Source organism: Centrocercus urophasianus, unplaced genomic scaffold, assembly GCF_019232065.1.
Source record: "Centrocercus urophasianus isolate 14NV4802_14NV808 unplaced genomic scaffold, USGS_Curo_1.0 seq_14, whole genome shotgun sequence".
In the NCBI taxonomy this organism is placed as follows: Eukaryota; Metazoa; Chordata; class Aves; order Galliformes; family Phasianidae; genus Centrocercus; species Centrocercus urophasianus.
Window position 1 is genome coordinate 17,235,668 of NW_024884586.1, and position 21,410 is coordinate 17,257,077.

Genomic DNA, 21,410 nt, shown 5'->3' on the forward strand with positions numbered 1-21,410 from the left:
CGGCGGAGCTCCGCCAGCGGGGCTCGGCGTGCGCGGCCCGGCAGCCGCGGCGCGGGGCCGCCGGGGATGCGGGGGGAGCTGGCCGCGGCGCCGCGCCAGGTAAGGGCGGCGGGAACGGCCCCGCGACGCGGCTCTGCCCGGGGCTCTTCGCCGGCCGCCAACTTCGCCGCGCCTGGAGAGGGCGGCGGGATCGCCGCCGTCCCGCGTCCGGGCGGAGGGAAAGGGGTGAGGCGGAGCTCGGGGGGTCGGAGCTACGCGGGTCCCGGCGCTGCGGGAAGGGGCGGCTGCGTGGGCCGAGGGTCGCTCCTCGGGGAGAGGAGTCCCCCTGGGCCCGCAGGGATAACGATGCTCGCGGGCAGCGGAGCGTTCAGCGGGAGCGCCATCGGAGTGAGCTGATCCGGGCAGCCGCATCCTCGAGAGGAGCGATGCAGTTGAGCAGATGAGAGATAAACAAGCGCAGGTGGATGCTGCGATAAGGAAACTCCGGGACCGGCTCGGGAGCGATTAATTAAATGGGAAGGCGAATGCTGAATGCCAGGAGGAGAGGTTAAAAAAAAGAACCCCCTGTGTCAAACCCCGCGATTTCAGTGCTGTTCCGACCGGGTAGCGACCTGCGGGGTGCGCGTAGCGCGAACCATCTCTAGGTCCCTCGGAAACGCGGCCGGGATAGGACGGGGGAGCGAGCGGACCAGAGCGCGGTGCCCCGAGCACTGTCCTTCGGGAGGTGCCGTGGGAGCGGCGGTGCACGTGGAGAGCAGAGCGAGCCCCGAGGGGAGTCGAGGCCGGAGGGAGCGCGGGCTGCGGTGTGCGGCGGTGCCGAGCGCTCGCTGCCCCCGCAGGGATCCCTCTGCCGCGGTCCCCACCGCCGGACGCTGAGTCGCTGCCCGGGGCGGGTGGGCTGCGGGAGTGTGCGGAGGCGCGATTCAGCCGACCCGACCGCGTGGGATGCCGCCACGCAGCCCGTCCGCATCGTGTCACGTCGCGGGGAGAAGTCGGGGGACACCGGGACCGGCGGCGGGTGCCCGGCCGAGAGTTGTTCTGCAGCGCTGCGGCTCTTCGCGCCCGGACGGAGGGAGCGCGGCCGCAGCGGCCGCAGCCGCGTTCGAGGGGCTGCCCGGGGAAGGAGCGCAGCGTCCGGAGCGCCGCTCGTCGTAGCTGCGGTGCCGTGAGCCCCGCGATTCCCGTGGCCGGTGCGCGACGAGGACCCGCTCCCTGCGGAGCCCGCCGCAGCGCTGCCCGCCGGGTGCTGCGGCAGCGCGGGTGCCGGGAGAGCTTCTCGTCCCGCGTCCCCCTCCGCGCCGCTGGGAGCGCGTCCGGGCGCACGGACGACCGCGCCCCGCTCCCCGCCCTCCTCGCCCCCCCCGGGCGGCTGCCGCTCTGGGTTGCGGTTTTCAGCTGGTCCCAAAGTCCTGAGTCACTGCGCGGTTTCTATGGAAACAAGCGATGATGGGATCGGGGGGTAGAGGGTGCCGGCTGCGGGATCGGGGAGCGCCCGGCATTGCACCGTCCGAGGTCCCGCATCTCCCATCGGGGAATAGGAGCAGAGACTGGGAGGGCGGGCGACCCTGTGTGAGCCGTCCTCCCGCAGTACGGGAGCTGGGGCTCTGTGTGAAGGGTGCAGTGTAGCTGGCCAGCACTAGAGAGCAGGAAAGAGGTCCCGCTTGGCAGCTTCCACTCAGAAGATGGCACATCCCGGACTTCTCCCGAATAGGCAGACCTGGAAAAATAAAGAAGACTTGGAAAAAGTGTTGGCTTGGTGACTCCAAAAGGGTTCAGAGAACCTCGTGGAGCTTCCAAGCCTACACTTTTTCTGAAGAACATTCCATGTCCCTGGAAGTCCTGGCTGCAATCATCTCTGGAGTTGTGCCAGCCTCTTGCTGCTGTCCTCTCCTCTGAAGCAGGCTCTGCAGTGCGTGGCTGGGATCCATGTGGTTAGACTCGATGCGCGTGCACTGTGGGAGGGCATTTGCTGGTAGCAGGAACACTCTAGTCCTTCTTTCTGGTCCTTGCTCACCCCGTGCCTTCTCTGTTGGGTTGCAGACACCAAGACAACCTGTGAAGAAGCCCCATGAAGGTGACCAGCCATGCAATGTTCCTGGAAGGCTGTCCTCCTACTAGCCTTGGCATCCATTGCGATCCAGTACACGGCCATCCGCACCTTCACCGCCAAATCCTTCCACAGCTGCCCCATCCCCGTCAACTGCAGCCTGAGCCAGGATGCTGACGCGGCCGAACGGCTGTGTGATGAGAGCCCCACTTTCGCCTACAACCTCTCCACCAGGAAGACGCACGTCCTCATCCTCGCCACCACCCGCAGCGGCTCCTCGTTCGTGGGACAGCTCTTCAACCAGCATTTCGATGTCTTCTATTTATTCGAGCCCCTCTACCACGTGCAGTACACGCTGATCCCGAAGCTGACACAGAGCAAGAGCACGACAGACCGGCGGGTGATGCTGGGGGCCAGCCGTGACCTGCTGCGCAGCCTGTATGACTGCGACCTCTACTTCCTGGAGAACTACATCAAGCCCCAGCCCATCAATCACACCACCGACCGCCTCTTCCGCAGGGGAGCCAGCAAGGCCCTGTGCTCGCCACCAGTCTGCGAGGCCCTGGGCGCCGTCGATCTCCACCTGGAAGAAGGGGACTGCGTGAAGAAGTGCGGCACCCTGAACCTGACGCTGGCCACCGAGTCCTGCAGGGAGCACGGGCACGTGGCCATCAAAACCGTGCGTGTGCCTGAGGTGAGTGACCTGAGGGCGCTGGTGGAGGACCCGCGGCTGAACCTGAAGGTGATCCAGCTGGTGAGGGACCCGCGGGGCATCCTGGCATCCCGCAGTGAGACCTTCCGGGACACCTACCGGCTCTGGAGGATCTGGGATGGCACCGGCAGGAAGCCCTACAACCTGGACGTCACCCAGCTCACCACGGTGTGCGAGGACTTCTGGAACTCCGTTTCCACCGGCCTCAACCGGCCGCCATGGCTCAAGGGCAAGTACATGCTGGTGAGGTACGAAGACCTGGCCCGGAACCCCATGAAAAAGACCGAGGAGATCTACGATTTCCTGGGCATCCCCATGGATGGCAACGTCGAGCGCTGGATACAGAACAACACGCGAGGGGACCGCTCCTCATCCAAGCACAAGTATGGGACGGTGCGCAACTCGGCGGCGACGGCGGAGAAGTGGCGCTTCCGTCTGTCCTACGAGATCGTGGCGTTCACCCAGCGCGCCTGCCAGCAGGTGCTGGCACAGCTCGGCTACCGGGCCGCCCGCTCTGAGGAGGAGCTGAAGAACCTCTCCATCAGCCTGGTGGAGGAAAGAGACTTCCTGCCCTTCTCCTAAGGCTGGGCCCCGTTTTTGATACAGACCATTTCGAACTGTTGCCTTATTTTGTTTTCTTTTGTTTGGTTCCCCCCCCGACCCTCTTTCTCGTCGTCTTCTCTCCAAAATTTGCACTAAATCTTGAATGGGAATCTCAATGGAGTTCAGAGGAAGTGATTCTTGCCTCTCAACATGTTTTGGGCGCACGAGGAATTGGGTCTCTCCAAGCAAGAGCTAGAACTGTGGATGGGTAACAATGTTTACAAAACACACAAAATGTATAAAGCAACCTTCAAGCTTTCCAAACAGAAGGGTACCTGGGGTACTGTACTTTTGCACTGTTTACTTTTACAATGTAAGAGGTAAATATAAATATAATTTATGAATGGCATCATCCCCTCCAGAATAACCCCCTTGCCCCACAGTGAGCAGGTCAGACTGGAAGCTGAATGTGGAGCAACCTACTTGTCTCAGATCTCAGTTCAATATGTCTGTTGGAGTTCTGTTACAGAGCTGAGCGGGTGGTCAGCTGCTCCTACATGGTGGTTTGGTAACACCTGTGATACTTCTTTGTGCCAAAATCCCAGAACAGGGAGAAAAAAAAAAAAAAAAGGGAAGAAAGTGATTGGGTGGTTTGGTAGAAGCCCAACACAAATGCTTTATTTCTGTGTTTTCTGTAAATAAAAGTGCAATAAAACTGACCTGGAGGTGAACTTCAAGTGAAAGACCTCAGTAAGTACAGTGGGTGGATGTGCCCACAGGCAGTGGCTGATGTCTGCAGATCCGCCTGGGTCCCAGTGCAGTGGTGTCAAGCCGTGTTGGAGACCAGCACATCCCCACAAGGATGGCAGAGAGCTGCAAGCCTCCTGCTTCAGCAAGGGCACGTTAGCATCCAAACCTTGTAGCAATGCAAGCAGTGAAGCCAGAAGCGAGAACCTGTGGTTATTTCCAGGCACAATAGCTTGCTGGTGTGGTTGGCAGCAGAGATCCACATCCCCAGCACGGCCCCTTCAACCTGTCCCCCATTGTTCCTGTTGGTCCTTTGTGTCCCATGTCACATCCAGTGCTGTTGGCATGAGTATTATCGTGCCCTACCCTGAAGGACAGGGAGAAGTTCTCCAGGTTCAGGTCACTAAACAGCAGAATAAGAACAAGCAACCAAAAAGATTCTCCTGGAAATACAGAGATCTCCTTTGGTAGCTAGTAGCAGAGGCAGGAACCTCACACTCCAGGCACGCTGTATCCTGGGGGCCGAATGGGAATGCAGTGATGTTGCAAGGCTGCAGAGCACTCAAAATCTGACACAAGATGCCTGTCTGTTCAAACCTTGCCTGCTGACCAACTTCCAGCAGGGACACCATCCACTCAACAATCCAATCCTGCAGGCACAGTCCACTGACTGGCTATAGAACCAGACCCACCAGGGGGAACTAGGAGGGAAAGTCCTTCCTCTTCTCCCCCCTTTAAAGACCTCTGGAGGAACAGGTGCAGCTGCTATACAAGGTCAGCTTGTTAGGGGCATGTAGCAAATTGGCTTGATTTGGCAAACCTGCTTGAAGTGGGCAGGGGAGGAGAAATGGTGAGCAGTGGTGGTCAATCTGATGTCTCTCATCAGCCACCTATGCTGTCTGCATGGTGACATAACCCACTTTAGCCCTATGAGCAGAACGGGCACAGCATGCTCTGCAGTGAATGCTTGCTCCATCCACTGCCTCTGGCTGGTCTGGGGACAGCTCTGGGTAGAGCTTCACCACCCCAGGCATTTTCTCCTTCATTTTCCACCACCAGTGAAGCATCAACCAAATAAATGGCTTGATTGCCCTATTATTAGCTACTAAATTAATCCTTTTGTCAGCACTTAACAAATGCCGAGCTGTTGGCTCCCAGCCTTATCCCAGTAAAAGGGACACAGGCTGCAGGGCTGCCAACTCCCTCCTCCCTCCTGGAGTTTGGTGGCTCCTCCATTGTGCTGCCATCATCCCTGCTCAAGGGCTGTGTGTTTCCAGGAGTTTGGGGCAGCTCTGCTATGGGAAGTATCTGTGCAGTGGGAGAAGTGGCCAGGGTGACTGGCTGTGCCCATCCAGCACCATGTTTCCTGCTAGTGAGCAAACACGTGGGTCTGACTGCTCCATGAGGCTCCTCTCAGCTATACAGCGGGAAGAAAACTCCCCTGGGCTGTCAAAACAGACTGCTGCAGGGAGAAGGAGGTTTCTCTCCTTGGCCAAGATAAGTGGCCATGCAAGCCTGCATCAAGAAATTGCATCTGTAGAGGCAAATTCTTCCGTCTTTGCTGAGATTCCACTTTTGGGGCAGTTAGCCTTTCCCTGGCACCAAATACTTCTCTGCGCTGGTCTTTAAACCAAATGAAGAAATGGAGTTTAAAAGTGTTCTCAGAACTGCTCTTGCCATTCCAATCAGGAAACCTGCTTGTAGCAAAATTGCTTTTGAATCACAGTTAAAAGTCGTGTCCCAGTTTAAGAGGGGACTGAGCCTCAGCCCTGCTTGGTGCCTCATTTAGAGCCCTTAGGGGAGAGATGTGATTTCCCAAGGAATCTCTAACATCTTCACTCAGCTGCACTTCCTCTACTTGTTTTCCCTCACTGGAAACAAGAAACAGTGCAACAAAGATTTTTATCCTCAAATTTTACTGTAATTAAAATACAGAGATGCAGAATATTCCCAGAAACACACTGCAAAACAAACCAAGCAAACAGATTCAGTAGGAAACCAATTACAGACAATGAAATGATAAAGAACAGAAGTGTCCTCTGGAGCCTGGTGCCATGCATGGGACCGCGCAGCAGCAGCGACGGTGCCGGGTTAGCAGAGGGCTCCTTGGCTCCTGGAGGAGCAGAGATGGGCCCGACGTCCATCCTGGAAGCTCTGTGGCTCTCTCCATCCATCTCCACATTTATGCTCGTGCTGCTATTTTCACCAGGATGACTTTGCAGTGGGGACACGGGAATGACCAACCCACAGGAACAAAAGCCAACAAGAAAACCCAGAGGGAAAGAAGTGGGTTAAGATTTTCCAGACATGAACACAAGCAGACAGAAAGGGGTGGAAGACATGCACTCCTCTCCCAGCCAGGGCAGCCACAGGAGCAGTCACCCTCTCTGCCCTCCCAGCTAATGTGAGCGTGGATGTGTAATGGAGGTCTCTAGGGGAGCTCTGGAGAGCTCTGCATCAAGGGCAAGACAAAAAGCGAAGGAAAAAAAAGGTGAAGGTTAATAGGATGAGCAAGGGAAAAGGGAGGAAAGGAAGTGCCCATGGGCTCTTCTCCAAGCCAGGGTAAGCCTCTGGGGCAGGGGAACGCCCAGCTGTGGTGGGGCACTGAACTGTGTGTAGAATTGCGGCCCGGCCCTGCAGTGGGGGGGTCCTGGCAAATGCCTGGGGGAGATCTGGGAGTGAAGAGGGGCCGGCTTGGTGCCTGGACCCTCTTTTGGGCACACTGATCCAGCCAAATGGAAACAACCTCATTATCATCACTGCTGTGGAAGCAGGGCCCCAGCCAGGAGCAGAAAAGCACCACACCCCAAAACTCATGTTCTTCCACACTCTTCCCTAGGGCAAACTCTCTTACATTCATCCTCTGATTCAGAGCCTGTCCTAAGAATCAAATTCTCTTTGTGCTCCTCCCTTTCTTGCTCTTCCTGTCCTCCTCTCCTAACAACAGGACCCAAATCTTCCTTGAATGAGCTCCCTTCACCCACCTATCCACCTTCACACTGTCCCCCTTGTACCAAGTCCCCCGAGCTGGTATCAGTGGGACCAAAGCAAAACGTAGTTCTTAGCCTCTTCGTCAAGAGGCTGTGTGAGAAGTGGCCTGGGTGGCCCTTGTGCTTACAGTGATGGATACCAATGCTGCTTCTTTCTGCTCTGGCACAAAGAGTGCCCAGAAGAGCAGCTCAGGACTGGATCACTCGGATCAAACGAGCAGGCCTAGCACACCAGCAGCCGTACCTCCACAGGCCTTCCTCTGAGCCCAGCGTGTTTATGTATTCCTGAACACTCATTAAGCAGCAGGAGGCCCTGGTTTTTGAGTAGATTTAACCTTCTGTCCCCAGCTGCTAGTTTTGCCTTTTTTTGCTATTTACGGTGCATGAGCTCTCCATTAGCTGGGCTCAAAGGACAGCAGTTCTCTCCTCCCCTGTTCAGGCCATCTATCAAATGGGGACAAATGGGGAGCTTCACTCCATTTACTGCAGGGAGTCACCAAAGAACAGAAGAGCAAAGATGGGAAACCCCTAGGTTCCCTACAGCCTTTCTCAATGCACCTTTATCATATTTTCCACGCCTGCAGACAATAGCTTGAGAAGGATCTAATGCTTCCCCCAGAAGAACAGGCCTGTGTGGGATACTGGTTGTCAGAGCATGATGAGCTCCCCATCATCTGTCCAGAGGTGGATAGTTATGTGAAGCTTTTTCACAGCATCTTCTCCTGCCTAAAGCCTTGGAGAGGTAGTGACGAGGAGTCCCAGTGGGTAAGAAACTGTGTCTTTCCAAGAGAGCTGGTGACAGCACAGCTAGTTATGCACAAGCAGCTTTTAGCTTTGGGGCTAGAGATGGATTCAGAAGCAGTCTGTGATTTGGAATAAGAAATGAGACACACTGAGAGAGAGCGGTGAGCAGAGATCCATGCAGTGCAGACTGCCCTCCTGCTTAGCAGGGCATTCACTACAAAGGAAGAACAGAAAAGGTTTCTTCTGGCCTTGCTCACTGCCACGAGCATCCCAGCAAAGTGCAGGTGCACAAGACCTGATCTTTCTATGAAGCTGCTGCCGTCAGAGACATAACCAACACATCTGGGTCAACGTGGCCTTCTCAAGAACAAAGCACACAAGGAGAGGAAATGCGCACTCATACTGAACGTCGTTTCCTCTTTAGAAACAAAGATGTAGGTTAAACCACTCTCATGCTACCCAATGTAAAACATTGTGGAGATCAGGAAGCTCTTCTCATTGCAAACGGCAGGTCTGCTGCCCACCCAGGCGCACAGGGAGAACCTAGCAGCAGCATGATGAGCACAGGGACACAGTGACTTGTGGCAGGCCCAAAATGTGGACTGAATAAAGGTCAGAATCAAAACGGCTTCACAAGCCCAAGAACATTCAGGCAGGATTGGGAGGGGACGACTTGTACTTAAATATTCCCTGATGTTTGAGGCCTAGGCAGCCAGGAAATGCAATGAGCCTGCACAGGAAATGAAAACGAAGGAAGTTGGCTTCGACGTCCAAAGATAGGGCAGAAAGTAAACAAACGGCACAGACAGGAGAAAGGAGATTGTTCACATTCCTTTGGTTTCAGTAAACTAAGCTGTTGGGCCACGGAGAGGACATCTTCCTCAGAACTGTGATTATTGTGACAAGGACCCTATACAAACCTACATGCCAGAAGTGCCAAAGATGACGATGTGAACTCCTCCACGGCAGTGGCACAGTTTTTCTCACCTGGCTGAAAACATGCCTGTGGGTTGCTACGTACACACACGCTAATACATATGCATATCTATAAAACACAGCACAAACACTGCTTCACTTGCCTACGCATCCAACAGCTAACAACCTAGGCTACTAACCTGCCAAAGCCAGGGAAGGCAGAGTTAATGTTGGAACCTGCGGCTTTCCTCATCCCGAGAATCGCAGGGGCCGTGGAGTGTGAGCATGTGCACGTGCGTGTGTGTGAGTGCACGATGTCACTGACCCCCGAGCATCACGGGCCAGATTGAGGATGGCTATCGCTCCCAGATGGATGCAGGTGTCTGGGTTTCTGCGGCACTGAGAGTTTGGGTGGGCTTTTAGTGCAATACGGTGGTTCAGAGGAGCTGGGCTGGAGCTCCTCAGGGACACGTTCTCCAAAGCAATGCGTCCCACTCCCAGCCAGGCACTGCTCCCGGGGTGCTGAGCCACAGGAGAGCGAGGCTCTCAGCCTCCCTGGAGCAGAATTTGGGTGGCATTTGGGAACACGCTTGCTTGTGGTTACCAGTGACATCTGTGGAGTGAGTGTGGCCTACAGCTAGAGTGCCCCTTTAGCAAATGGGGATACTGCAAGGACTTCAAGGGTCAAATCCAAGGGCTGGTTTGCGTCTCTACGGTAAGGGCACCTCTCCTCTCTCACCAGCAGCGCACCCACTACCTGTGCTGTAACATCACAGATGCCTAGCAGATACCACTGGCAGCTCTCTCCCCCAGTGAGAATATACAGCATCCTCCTGCCTCCCAACAAGGAAATCCACACAGAAGTTGATGGTCTGGGACACACGATACTCTTGTGTGGCATCATAACTGGAGCTGCACTGTTGAGATTGAGGGTTCATTCTCTGAAGGGTGCAATTCAGCCAGGGAGTGTGTGATTGGGAGCAGCCTGTGAGTGGGCCCTGAAAGAAAACCTAAGAGATGCAGGGCAGGAGGGAGGTTTCCCCCTCTTCACAGTATCTCTCCTTTGTGTCAGTGGGACTTTCTTCCACCATTCTCCCCCAGACAGACTCCCCAGGCACACCTCTCAGGGCTGAGGGAAGTGCTGTTTCAAAGGCTGTCTTCCCTGATGAAGCTGAATTCAACTATACAACCCACGCCCCAAGACAGGCGTAACTCACCCTGTCCCCTTGTCCCTGGCTCCAGGCAGATGGAGCCTCTCCCACCCCTCTGGGCTTACAAGAGGCAGAAGGGAAGAAGGAAACCACACAACAGAGACAACTGTGCTTTGAAGTCCTCGGAGCAGAGATGGTTCCCAGGAGGTGATGGGAGTGTGAAAGGCATAGACAGCGGCTCTGGGAGCCCTGAGCCAAGCAGGAGGTGCTGAGCAGGCTGCAGCCAGAGTCTGCTCGGGTGCTTGACCCTCCCTGAAGTGGCTGGTTCCAACTCAAAGAGGGCTGTGTGTGGGAGAGTATGGGCAGGTAGACCTTTCGGAAAGGGGCTGCGACGGGGATTAGTCAGCCTTGTCCTTCTTCTTTGCGGTGAAAGGGACTTTGCCAGCGACTGCGCTGCCCACAGCTCCGACGCCACCGGTCACGGCCGAGACGCTGCCCTTCACCAGTCCAACGCCGGCAGCAGGGACGCTGGTCACAGCCGTCTTGGTGAGCTCCAGACTCTTGCTGCCCACCCAGGCGACTCCTCCCAGCGTGGCCCCCACCGCTCCCCGGGTGATGCTGAACAGGCCACCCGTCACTCTCCAGATCACCCCCGCCTGCTGCTGTGGATGGTCCTTGCTGGCATCTGTGGGAGAAAAAGAGAGACAGTCAGTGGGGCCAGGCTGAGGGTCTTCTTCCCAGGCTGCGCTCCCACCATGGCCCTGCTCCCACGTGCAACTCAATGCAAATGCCACAAACGGGGGATGTAATCCCATCCTCTATGTGTTGACTAACAGCAGTAAATCACAGCCAGCACGGGACAGGCTGCTGACAGCAGCGGTTGATGCTGGCGTGGCCGCAGGCCCTCAGAAGCAGCTGTTTGGAGGCAGCCCTACACACATGTCAGATGAAGGACTGAGGTGCAACACACACCTATCTGCTGGAGATGTAATTGAGCTTGCACAGATAGCAAGCTGCAGTAAAGATACAGTGACATGGACGTCACCTCAGGTTGTACAAGCCCTCCAGAGAGCTCAGCGCTGTATTTAATAGTGTTAAGACTGTTAAGCTTAAGTTGATACGCTCTGTCATGCTGTCTACCTGTGCCAGCTGGAGGAAGGCCAGCACGCTGTGCCCACCCAAGCTGCCATCGCACCTGCCCACAGCCCTGCAGACGTAGTGCTCACAGCTCGCCAGCTCCTGAGAAGGGGCTCGAGCCATGCTGCTGCGGGGCGATCCGGGCCTGGCAGCCCTCCTGGCAGCCCCCGCACAGCCCTCCCTGCTGCCTCAGCTGACAGCGCTGAGCCAAGCAAAGGAGGAGCTGCTCTTTTCGTGGGACGAGATATTTTGGAGTCTCTGCCTTCTGATTCACTGCCAGTTCTGTACAGGAGATGAGTTACTAATAATTGCAGAAATACAACAAAGCAATTGTGACAGGAAAAAAAGCAAGCACCAGCTGGGAAGGCAGCAGCCCTGAAGCAGCAGCATCCCTCCTCACCCACTGCCTGCTCAGAAGAGAGGTGAAGAGGCTGCACAGCACTAGTGCAGTGGGAGGTCTCCTAGCCCCCTGCTACATCCACACCTGGTTTCCTCTTCCAAGCACTCAAGTCCTCCCCACCCCCTTTCTCTGAAGCAACTTGAGAAGAAAGCCTCATGTTTACCTGCTCACTGCTGGCCTCTTTCTTTGGTTGTTAATAATATTCCAGGCAACAAAATTTTTTTACCTGGTTCCCCCTCTTGATGCCTCCACCCCTTCTCATTTCCATGCAGGTTGGAGCCAGCATTGTTCCAGACAGTGTATTTCCTTTGCTAGCAAGCAAAGGCCCTGTGAAGGCTGGAATGCCAGCGAGTAGCTCTCTGAGGTGTGGGGCCTCAGCGCGCTGCTGCCCTTCTTGGTGGAGATGTCAGACTTAGTCTGAGCAAACACCTTCCTTTTACTGTTAGCATCTTCTTTCACCCTGCATCCCTACCACATCTGCTATTCAGTGTACTTCTGCCCAGCAATACTGTGAATTTGTTGGAGCAGAGACTGTCTTCCCACCGTCCACATGACACAAACACTGTAGGATCTCTAAGTACTGCTGGAAAACAAGCCTTTTTCTTTTTTTCCTTTTTTTTTTTTTTTTTTTTCAAACAAGCCAACCAGACAGCAAACAGCAGGGCATAGATTTTATCCTTGGAAGCACCGCCTGCCCTGGAGTGCTGGATGCAGACAGCCGAGGGGACAGCCCGACCTTGCCAAATGGATGGAGCTGCTGTGCACCACCAGCAGTGGTCCCAGCAGGCACTCCCAGACTGCAGCAGGCCCTCTGTGGGAAGGGGATGCTCTGGGGCTCTGAGGAAACAATTCCAGATGCCTTCAGACTCTAGTGGCTAACTTTTAGGTGCTTAACATAGGGTTTAAGCTAGGAAATTTCTTTTATTTATAGTCAGGGAAGAGATTTAGATTAGGCACAAGCATGAACTAGGTGCTGTGATAATCCTTTCCCAGTTATTTTTGTGTCCTAAAAACTCTTCAGCTCTGGGGGTCTTTGCTCAGAGCCATGTTTCCCTGAGCTCTGGTGGGCTGTGGAGCAGCCATCCCCTGGGTAGGTTCAGGACAGTGCCTGCGAGCAGCCTGGGTTTGCCAGCTCTGGTGACTTGGAATAAGCTTTAGATTACACACTTGTCTGATCATCTAGGCAGCAAAATGGAGCTTGAGAAGGGCCAGTGCAGACTTTCTGATATAACCCTAAGCAGCTACTTTTCTTCTGGGTATACAATACATTGCCTGGCTTTTCCTCAGCAGTTTCTAAGTCCTTTTTTTCTTTCCCTCATTGCTGCTGAGACCTTTTGGCTCCATCTCCAGCTCAGCTGCCAGCTGCCCAGCCATTGCACACGGCTTAGCCAGTAAGGCAGACACCTTTTGTTTTTTGTCTTAACCTGAAGGGCAGGACAGCACCCAGAAGGATGGGTGTGCCATCACGGGCGGGATGGAACCACAGGGTCCCCGTGTTCCTGCTGGTCATGGAAGCAGGATCCTGTGTGTCCCTCAGAGGACTGCAATGCAGAAGCTCTGGGCATTAAGCAGCGTGCTCAGCTGCAGAACCAAGTGCTGTATCAATGCAGCAATAATCTCCCTGGCTCCGCCTGGGTAAACTTATGTCCGAGGCTACCTGGAACCTCTCTGTCTGAGGTTTTAGCCCTCCCACGTATTTCTGGGACCACTGCCCAGCTCACTGACCGACACCACTGTGAACATCACTTAGGTGCTGTGTGCTTGCCTGCAGGTAGACAGCCCAGGGACCAGAGGGGAGGAGGCAATTGCAGATGAGATTGAGGGGGGATGCTACTCTGCCAGCAAAGAGCTACAACATATTGGAGAAAGTGTCAGGAAATACTAATGAAGAGAGACAAGGACAAAGGTTCTTTCTGATTAAGCTAGGCAGAGTCAACAAAGCTGCAGCATCCTGGAGTATCAGTGCTTGAACGGTGCCTGCACCTGCTCTGCAGCCACTCTCACGGTCCTTACACTCCACAGACAGCAGGGAGGAGGAACGAAGGACCTGGCCCTAGGAGGGTGAGAGGCTGTTCCAGAAGCATTCCCAGGGCTCCAACACAGACAAGATGCTGTACCACCAAAAACATTAATAGTAACACACAAAAAAAACCACCTCAAATTTGGATATATTTGAAAAGAAAAAGAGAAATCCCTTACAGCCTCAAAATGCAAGGGGACACATCCTATCGTGGCAGCGTGCTGAAACAAGTCGTATTTGTACTATACTCCAGAGGATGTGTCAAGAGCTCTCCAGCCAGCCCTGGTTAGTTTGTCTTCTGGACTGCAATAAACCCCATAGTAAGCTGTCATGTAAGATAAGCATCGGATTTACAGTGCAAATTAGCCTCTCAGACAATGGAGTGAGCTAAGCATTTTGTTGGCACAGAGGAGCCCAGATTAAGGGCGAGACAGGCAGCAGAGATGAAATACACAAAATAATCAGAGAGACAGACACACAGCCAGAGCACGGGAACAACTCTGTTCCCTGGAGCCGGCTGCAGCCCATGCTGCTCATAAAAGCTCTTCACCATCTGTCAAGCCCTTTTCTCTTCCATCAATGACCTGCCCTTTTTGAGGGTCCCTTCAGCTTCGCCTCGCCCCACGTCAGCTCAGAACAGAAAAAGGAGGAGGAAAAGAGAAGAGTGAAGCACACTGCTGTACAAACACTGACTCTCCACGCTGAGGTCGGTGTCCCACACAGCATGCTGCTCCTACCCATAGCCTCGCTGTCCCAAGCTGTCAGTGCAGAGCTGGGGTCCCACTGCTGCGTACCACACAGAACAGCACTTCCTCATTGGGTCCCGGCCAGGTGAGATTAGTACTAGTTGTTCTTCCTAATTGACTCACATAAGCAGCCTCTTCTGAACAAGAAGGTGAGGTGAGGGAGCAGCATGCATAGCTCTCCATCCATAGGACACTTTTGTCCCAGCTGAGCCCAAGGCAAAGGAGCTGGGCTGGCTCAAAGACCAAAATGCAAACAGTGCCTGGCTCCAATCTGGCCCTCCACAAAGATGAGACGGGATGAGATCCCAGCTCCTGCCTGAATGATGCCTCTGGCAGCCATTAAGTGACCCTGTGATGGCAGCTGGTGCACTGAGACAGGTTCCTCTACCTGGAGAAACGTCTGGTCTGGAGGAACAAGCAAGGGGTGGAGGGTCAGTGACTCACACAACCCAGTCTCAGCTTCGCCACTAAATTTTAAGCAACTCTGAGTAAATCATTCTCTCATTTAATGCCTCTGCACTACTGCAATTGAGAATGCGTGATTTTCTAAAAGCCTTAGCTGTTGAGTCACACCAAAGTGTGCATGGGAGAGAACTTTCCAGTCCTAATGTTTCTTGGAGAAAAAGCTGGAGTTTGGTTCAAGTGCACTCCTAAAGCTCTGAGAATCCCAAATGGATTATTGTTATTTTTAACCTTGCGATTTTCTGAGCCTACCTCAATTTGAAACGCATGGGGTTGGCACTGCTGCTTCTCTTCCCCCTCTGTAAAGCGATGCTGAAGTTAATGATCCCTATTTCCTTGTATTGCTGGGCTGTCATGAAGGTTAATTAGGTACACTTGGTGCAGTGCTTTAAACGGGAAACTGTGTTTGTATCATCATGACTGGCACTGACACATTCCTGTTGACATTCTCAGTAGAAATGCCAGCAACAACTTCCAATTTATCTCTGGAGAGGTTTCCAGCCTACAGACAAGTCACAATGGTGAGGGAAAAGCTTGCCCCCTCCCAGGCACACCAGCCAGCATTGGAGCTGCCGACTGTATAGCTCAGAATCTCAGCTTGGGAGAGATGCTTCTTTTCCTGCACAAGCCACTAAAGTAGGCAGGGATTGCTCCGAGGGCTGGGCATCAATGAAACCTCGCTGCACACCTCCAAGGAGGGATCTTCTCCGGAGAAGGGCCAGCTCTGCCTTCTTCCACGTCTCTAGAGAAGACTGAGCTGACCCTTGCAGGAGACAGCTGTACCAAGCATCAATGCCTGTGATGAAGGAACTTCTGTTCCTGCCCTTTGCAGCACTACAGGATCAAAGACCTAGATCTGGCTGTGTCAAAGCCAAAGAATTAAAGGGAACACTGCAGAAACCTTGCACACTTGTGTTTCCTTCCTGCCACACATCCCATGCTGCAGCTGGTTGAAATGGCTCCACGGGCTCTGCAGCTGTACCCCCTCAAGCCCCGCCTGCCCAAGCGCTGACCACTGCAAACCAAGGTGATTGCCACCAGCAAAAAGCCTAGAAATGCCACATTGAGTTTACCACTTGAGCTTTAAATGCTAATTGCCAGAGTCTGCAATCAGCAAGACATATCTGCCTTTCTCTGCTACAGGACAGCTTGTGAGATCCTGCTGCATGCAGCAAAATGGGGGCAGCTGTCTCCAAAGCCTGGTTCACCCCAGGGCTCGTCACTGGCACAATAAGCTTTAATTGTTCTTTGCACATGCCCCAGGAGCATTATTAACTGCTGAAACATCTTCCTTGCAGCATTGCAAGAGAGGGTTCAAGAGGGTAAATGAACAGTGATACAGAGCGGCTTGTTTTCCTCAGTGGAGCCTGGGGGAAAAGCACTTTGACTCTGGAAGTGTGAGGTGCTGTACTGTGCTTTGCCTTGGTTGGGAATTTTCTGTTGGGAATTTCCCTTCTGTTGGAAAACATCACATCACCAAAACTACTTGTAAAGATGTGGTGGTATTATTGAAACCTCCACTGAAAAGGGAACTTGCAGAGCTTGGCCTCAGAGCAGCTAATACCCCAGTGGTGAAGCACTAAGCCTCGGGTCAGCCCAAGGATGCACCCCAGCCCCCCCGCATATCTGCTCAGTGGCTCAAATTGCAGATGAACGTCATGTCCTCTCTTTCCCTTTCACTTCGTAGGAACAGACATCAACTGGAGGAATGTAAGCTTGCTCTCTAATTTTGCAAGTGCAGTTTGCAATGGTCTGTGAGGAACTACCGTAGTCATCTTTCAGCTGGGGATGCTGCCTAACACCAGGAGGCAGCAGCCAGCCCCACCTCTGCAGAGCCCACAGCATTAGGGAAGGCACGTGTCCTCTTGCTGCAGAGGGGAAATAATAAGCACTAATTGATTGGTCTCAGGGAGCTTCTTAGAGACAATCTCCCTGCTCCCACCGGCATGCTTAACCTCCAATCTGAGAGAGAAAAAAGTGCACACTGGGACAAAGTCCTCAAAAGGTTGTCGTCCTCTGGCATAAATCATAAGTGCTTAAGGATGAGGACACTCCATTTTTATCAGCTTGTTCAACTTCTGCCCTAATGAGACCCTAGTCTCATCTGAAACAAATGTCATCTCTGACCACAGGGCGCACTTGTAAGGAAGGTGAGCCCACAGGAGAGCCCAGGAGCAAAGCCACATGGACATTGCCCGTACAGGACAAATGAATTCGGACACTGTGTTTCCACTTCCTACACAATGTCTGTTTTTCTCATTATGGAATGCACAGAGAAGGTCAGGCTTTTGCTACTGCTTATACGGGTTACTAAAAAGCCTACAGGATGTCTCAAGGCCACTGACTGTGCAGAGAGACGATCCCAAAGGGCATGAAATCTCAATTTGCCCAACTGACTGTGGCAGCTGCTTACTCCCCCCGCACAAACCTCCAGGTCCTGCACAAGAAACCAGAATGACATGTTATGGGAAGCATGAACAGCAAGGGACAGCTATCAGATGACCTTTCCTTTCCCTCTCTATTGTGTTAAAAGCATCAGAAGTGGCCATCAGACTCACTTTGTTTGAACTTTATGTCCCTGTCTACCTTCCATTTCTAGTCTCTGCTCCACCTACGAGCTCTTGATTCAGTCAAGAGGCTTGCTTGGCAGGAAGCACAGAAAGCTGTGCCAGTGGCTCCTGCTTCTTGTGGTCCTGCTGGAGTCTCACGGTGACACTGTGATTTTGGATCATAAAGACAGGATCACCTCTTGCTGTGAAGATGGCCTAGCACAGGGGGTTCTTAATCTCATTTGGGGATCTGTGGATGGAAATGGAATCGTTCAGTGGCAATGATGATTTTTCAGTGTCTTCAAGCTTTAATGGCTTGGGGAGGGGAGCTTTCACACAAAATGGCACTTTCCTTAAAAACAACCTTGCCTTGTATTTGTGCCTAGGCTGAAGAGACCATCTTTTAAAGCTTGCTCTTTGACCCATGTTAGCTCAGCTCTTGTCAGAGCACTACGCCTACTCTGACAGCTCTCTAACAGTGATTGCACATTCTTTGCTGAGCTGCTTTCAGCTGCTCGTGATAGCACCTGGCACAAAAAGACCCCAAATGAATCACACGCTCTTGTTAAACATCCTTGTTAATTCAGCTCTGATGAAGACGCGGGCGGAAAAAAAAAAATCAATATTTGTTAAATGAAAAAGGACAAAACCTGTAGAGAAATAAAGGTCATTTTCATGGTTCTATGAGGCCCTTACAAACAATGGAGAGTAAATAACATAATCCAAGCTTATGTAAGAAACGACTTTTTTTCCATGCTCTAGTGCTACCCGGTGGATTTTACACAAAGGCAGACTGGGTTAAGCCACTCCTGCCCTGTGAGGCTAGAATTCCTTCCCACGACAACGTGCCTGACTTCACCATTTATCAAAAGGTGCCTGAATATGGTCCCAGCAGCAGTTTGGGAAGGATCACGGAAGGGAAAGACAGTCACATCTAACTGGCAGAAAGGTGCTCTAAGCTGAACGATCGGACATCAGAAATCTCTGCTCATCCATCAGCTGCCATCTGAATTTTATATACTCCACCCCTTATTATTAAAGGCTTAATCTGCCTACATTAAAGAAGCACATGATTGCCATTCAAACACTCTGCAGATGAGACATCCAAAAATTTGTCCCAGAAAATTTAGGAACAAGTCCTGCCGTGCTGACAGAGGTGACCCAGGTTCAGGCATTTCCTCTTGCTGTTCCTGGAGCAACTAAGCAACAGACATTGATGTTTTCCAGCATAATGGCTGGCACCAGAGAAATCCAGAAATCGCCCGTTTATTCTAATTTTGTGCCTACTTTCCGCCCTAAAGGTGCATGGAGGAACTGAAGTAAAAATGGAGTGAGGCTCAAAAATCAAAGACAGATTTTAACTGACCTAAGGTCTGAGTGAACATTTCTGACTCAGAGAAATGACTCATTCACCACAGTGGCTATCCGGGAGTCTTTCTGTCCATCCAAAGGATAACAAGACAGTTAAGCTAAAAGCTGTTTGCTTCCGAAACAGTGGAGCTGGGAGTCCACCAGGGAGGCTCAGATGTATTTGTTTGCTCATGCTTTAGCATGCCAGAAACAGGCATGTTATTCTGCTGCTGGTAGGTGTTCAGTGGCAGAGCCTCAAAAACTTACTTCCCAGCTCAGCTGTCAGGGGGAGAGTGCTGCATTGGTGAGTGGGCAGGTATGCTGCCTCTGGGAGCAAGCAGATGAGCTGGCAGAATAGTGAAGTACAGGAGCAAGTTGCATGTCAGAAGATTTAATCTATTCCAGTACAAAAATCACACCCCAGAACCATGTCCAGACCTCTTGCATGTCCCCTCACCTCTGTCACATTTAAGTGTGACAACCAGCCCTCCCACTGCTGTGTTCCTAGCGAGCCTGTCACCTGAAAATCTCAGCCCCAAATGCATAAATTAATGGTAGCACTAACACTGTCCAAGAAGACATCACATCTCCTTTGTGCTACACAGACAACGAGCTGCTGCTCAGGAATGTGAGGCCACGAGCGTGGCAGCTCCCTTCGCCTTCTTCCATATTCATGCTCTCGCACTTCTCATTGCAGATTTCAGTAAGGCACAGCAGGGCTCAGTGTGCTCAGCTTCCCAGTGGGTACTGATGGGCTCTACCCAGTGTTGTGGCATGGGCTACAGATAAGGTGGCATCTTTCTTTGATGCTCTCTGAGATGCTGGAATATCTAGGCCTTCCTTTGAGATCAGTACTTCAGACCAGTAGGACAAATACCGCTAATACTTCTGCTCTCATTCATTTTACCAACTGGTGGAAAACCTCTCCTATGCCTGGCTTGGATAATGGTGTGCCAGGGAAAACTGACAGTCTGGAGGACCTCAGACCCCTCTGGGATCACTGCCCTTCTTCAGTGCAAGCCTGGTTTGAATCAAAGCTGAGATAAAGGCTGGTTTCTCTCAGAGCAAAGGGCTCAGTGGAAAAATTCAGCTGCACACCTGTCGCAGCATTTCAGGTCTCCATGTTGAAACTGCATTTATACTGTCTTGATTCTATAATGCAACCCCGCATGGCAATGTAGTTATGATTTTGCTATTGGGAAATGAAGCACAATATTATTCTTTCTCTACAGATACCCCCTTCTTTTTTCTTTTTTTTCTTTTTTTCTTTCTTTTTTCTGCAGTTCTGCACACAAGGGAAGCAATAAAACAGGATAGTCTATTCCTTTAAAAACGAGTGGCTCTTCACGGATGCTTCCAACTACCCTGGTACAGAGCTGCAAGGATCTGGTCAGCTACATCCCAGTTCTCACATCAGGTGTCCAGCTCTGTTTGTGGTCCACACTCAGTCCCATTCTATGCTCTTTCTCAACTCAAGATACAGCCTTCAGAAACTCCAGACCCCAATGTGCCACACTCCAGCTTGGCTAGAGTCATCATTACAAAAACTCATTTGCACCTCTATTTTCCTCCCTTTGTTTCCAATCAGATGCCTACAGGGAACAACTGGAGTGACATGAATCTCATCAGAGGCTGATGTCTCATCAAAAATCCCATCAAGTTATCATCTAGTCCCAACAGGCCCACCACGGAAAGAAAACATCTTGTCATGGCTTGGAGGACCCCCATGTACATTGTGTCCTCAGCAGGGAATTTTAATGGGTTCAGGAATCAGAAACTGGATTTTACTTTAGAAAGCTAAAAAAAACCAAACGGAACACCTTTCTATTTAAGTGTCCTTTTAGCTCTTAATGGTGCTTTTCTGGACTCTTAGCAACAAAACAACTCCAAGTTAAGAGACTCCAGGCAGAGAAATCTAAATTCTCCAATAACTCCACAGCAGAGCCCAAGTGGCTGAGCAGACCCTGCAAACACATCTCCTACCTGCTGAGCATAAGCACACATCTGCTCAAGCAATGGCTCCTGCAGTGGGATGTGTGCAGCCCTGTTCACTGCTCAGCCAGAACCTTATGGGATTAATTCAACCCCCACATACCTTTGACTTGGAAAATGCCGCTGACACCACAACCCCAGCCCAGGGTGCAGAACATGCCGTTCCTAAATGCTGAGCCCTGTTTCTGAAAGGGATGAAGAGCCTTTGTGGCCTCTAACCTGCACCTTCCAGATTCCTGCTTAATGAGCTTTTATCAAGCCTCCTGTGGCCGCATGCAAGCATCCCTCCAGCTAGGGGCCATCCCAAGCACAGACCAACGCTGTCTGCTGAGCACTAAAGGCCTCTCTTCCCCTCCAGCAACAACTTGGCTGTCTGAACTCTGGCTGGCTGATGGCAGCACCTGGATGTCAGCCAATGGCAGTAAGTTTTTCTGCAGCTGAATATGTTTAGTCCCCTTCCGAGGACAGCGGCTCCATTATACGGCTATTGTTTATGACCCCAATTATCTCCCAGAAACTGGTCCTTGCCTGCAGTTAATAACCAAAGCTAAGTGATCAACCGTTAGGACTCTAGCAGACTAGTTGTTAACTTCCCTGTCAACCAAGTTCAGAGTCTTTTACTGCTATTAGAAATTCAGATTAATGATTCATAACAGAAATGGGCTCTCTGGTGATACAACTAGGTGAGGCCAGGTAAGGGGGGAAAGAATCACTGCTTCTTCCTCAAGAAGATGAGCCTTCCTTTAACTCACAGGTGTCCAACCTTTTGGCTTGCCTGGGCCACGCTGAATGAAGAGGAATTGTCTTGGGCTGCATATAGAACATATAATATAGTGGAAGTATATAAGTAACAAAACTTCTTTTTTTTTCACATATATATATTATTAAAACATAAAAAAGAAAGG

At 52.2% G+C, this 21,410-nt stretch overlaps 2 protein-coding genes across 5 annotated transcripts in view; one reads left to right on the plus strand and one right to left on the minus strand.

Annotated features, from left to right (window-relative positions):
• Positions 1-68: 68 nt before the first annotated feature.
• CHST1 (carbohydrate sulfotransferase 1) lies at positions 69-3,915 on the plus strand. Its single transcript, XM_042814452.1, has 2 exons — positions 69-99; positions 2,041-3,915. The coding sequence occupies exon 2, from the start codon at positions 2,085-2,087 to the stop codon at positions 3,339-3,341; it is 1,257 nt and encodes a 418-aa protein (XP_042670386.1). The 5' UTR covers positions 69-99; positions 2,041-2,084; the 3' UTR covers positions 3,342-3,915.
• A 2,047-nt stretch (positions 3,916-5,962) lies between these two features.
• Positions 5,963-21,410, minus strand: part of LOC122158134 (transmembrane protein 263-like) — a 217,231-nt gene continuing 201,783 nt past the window's right edge. For all 4 annotated transcript variants that reach the window (XM_042814562.1, XM_042814563.1, XM_042814561.1 and 1 more), the window contains one exon: positions 5,963-10,534. In XM_042814562.1, coding sequence (XP_042670496.1) covers positions 10,248-10,534 — 287 coding nt within the window. In that variant the 3' untranslated portion in view covers positions 5,963-10,247. The remainder of the gene's footprint in view (positions 10,535-21,410) is intronic.

Excerpts from the sequence above, each read along its gene's own strand:
- CHST1 (XM_042814452.1), top strand. The coding sequence starts at position 2,085 with ATGCAATGTTCCTGGAAGGCTGTCCTCCTACTAGCCTTGGCATCCATT.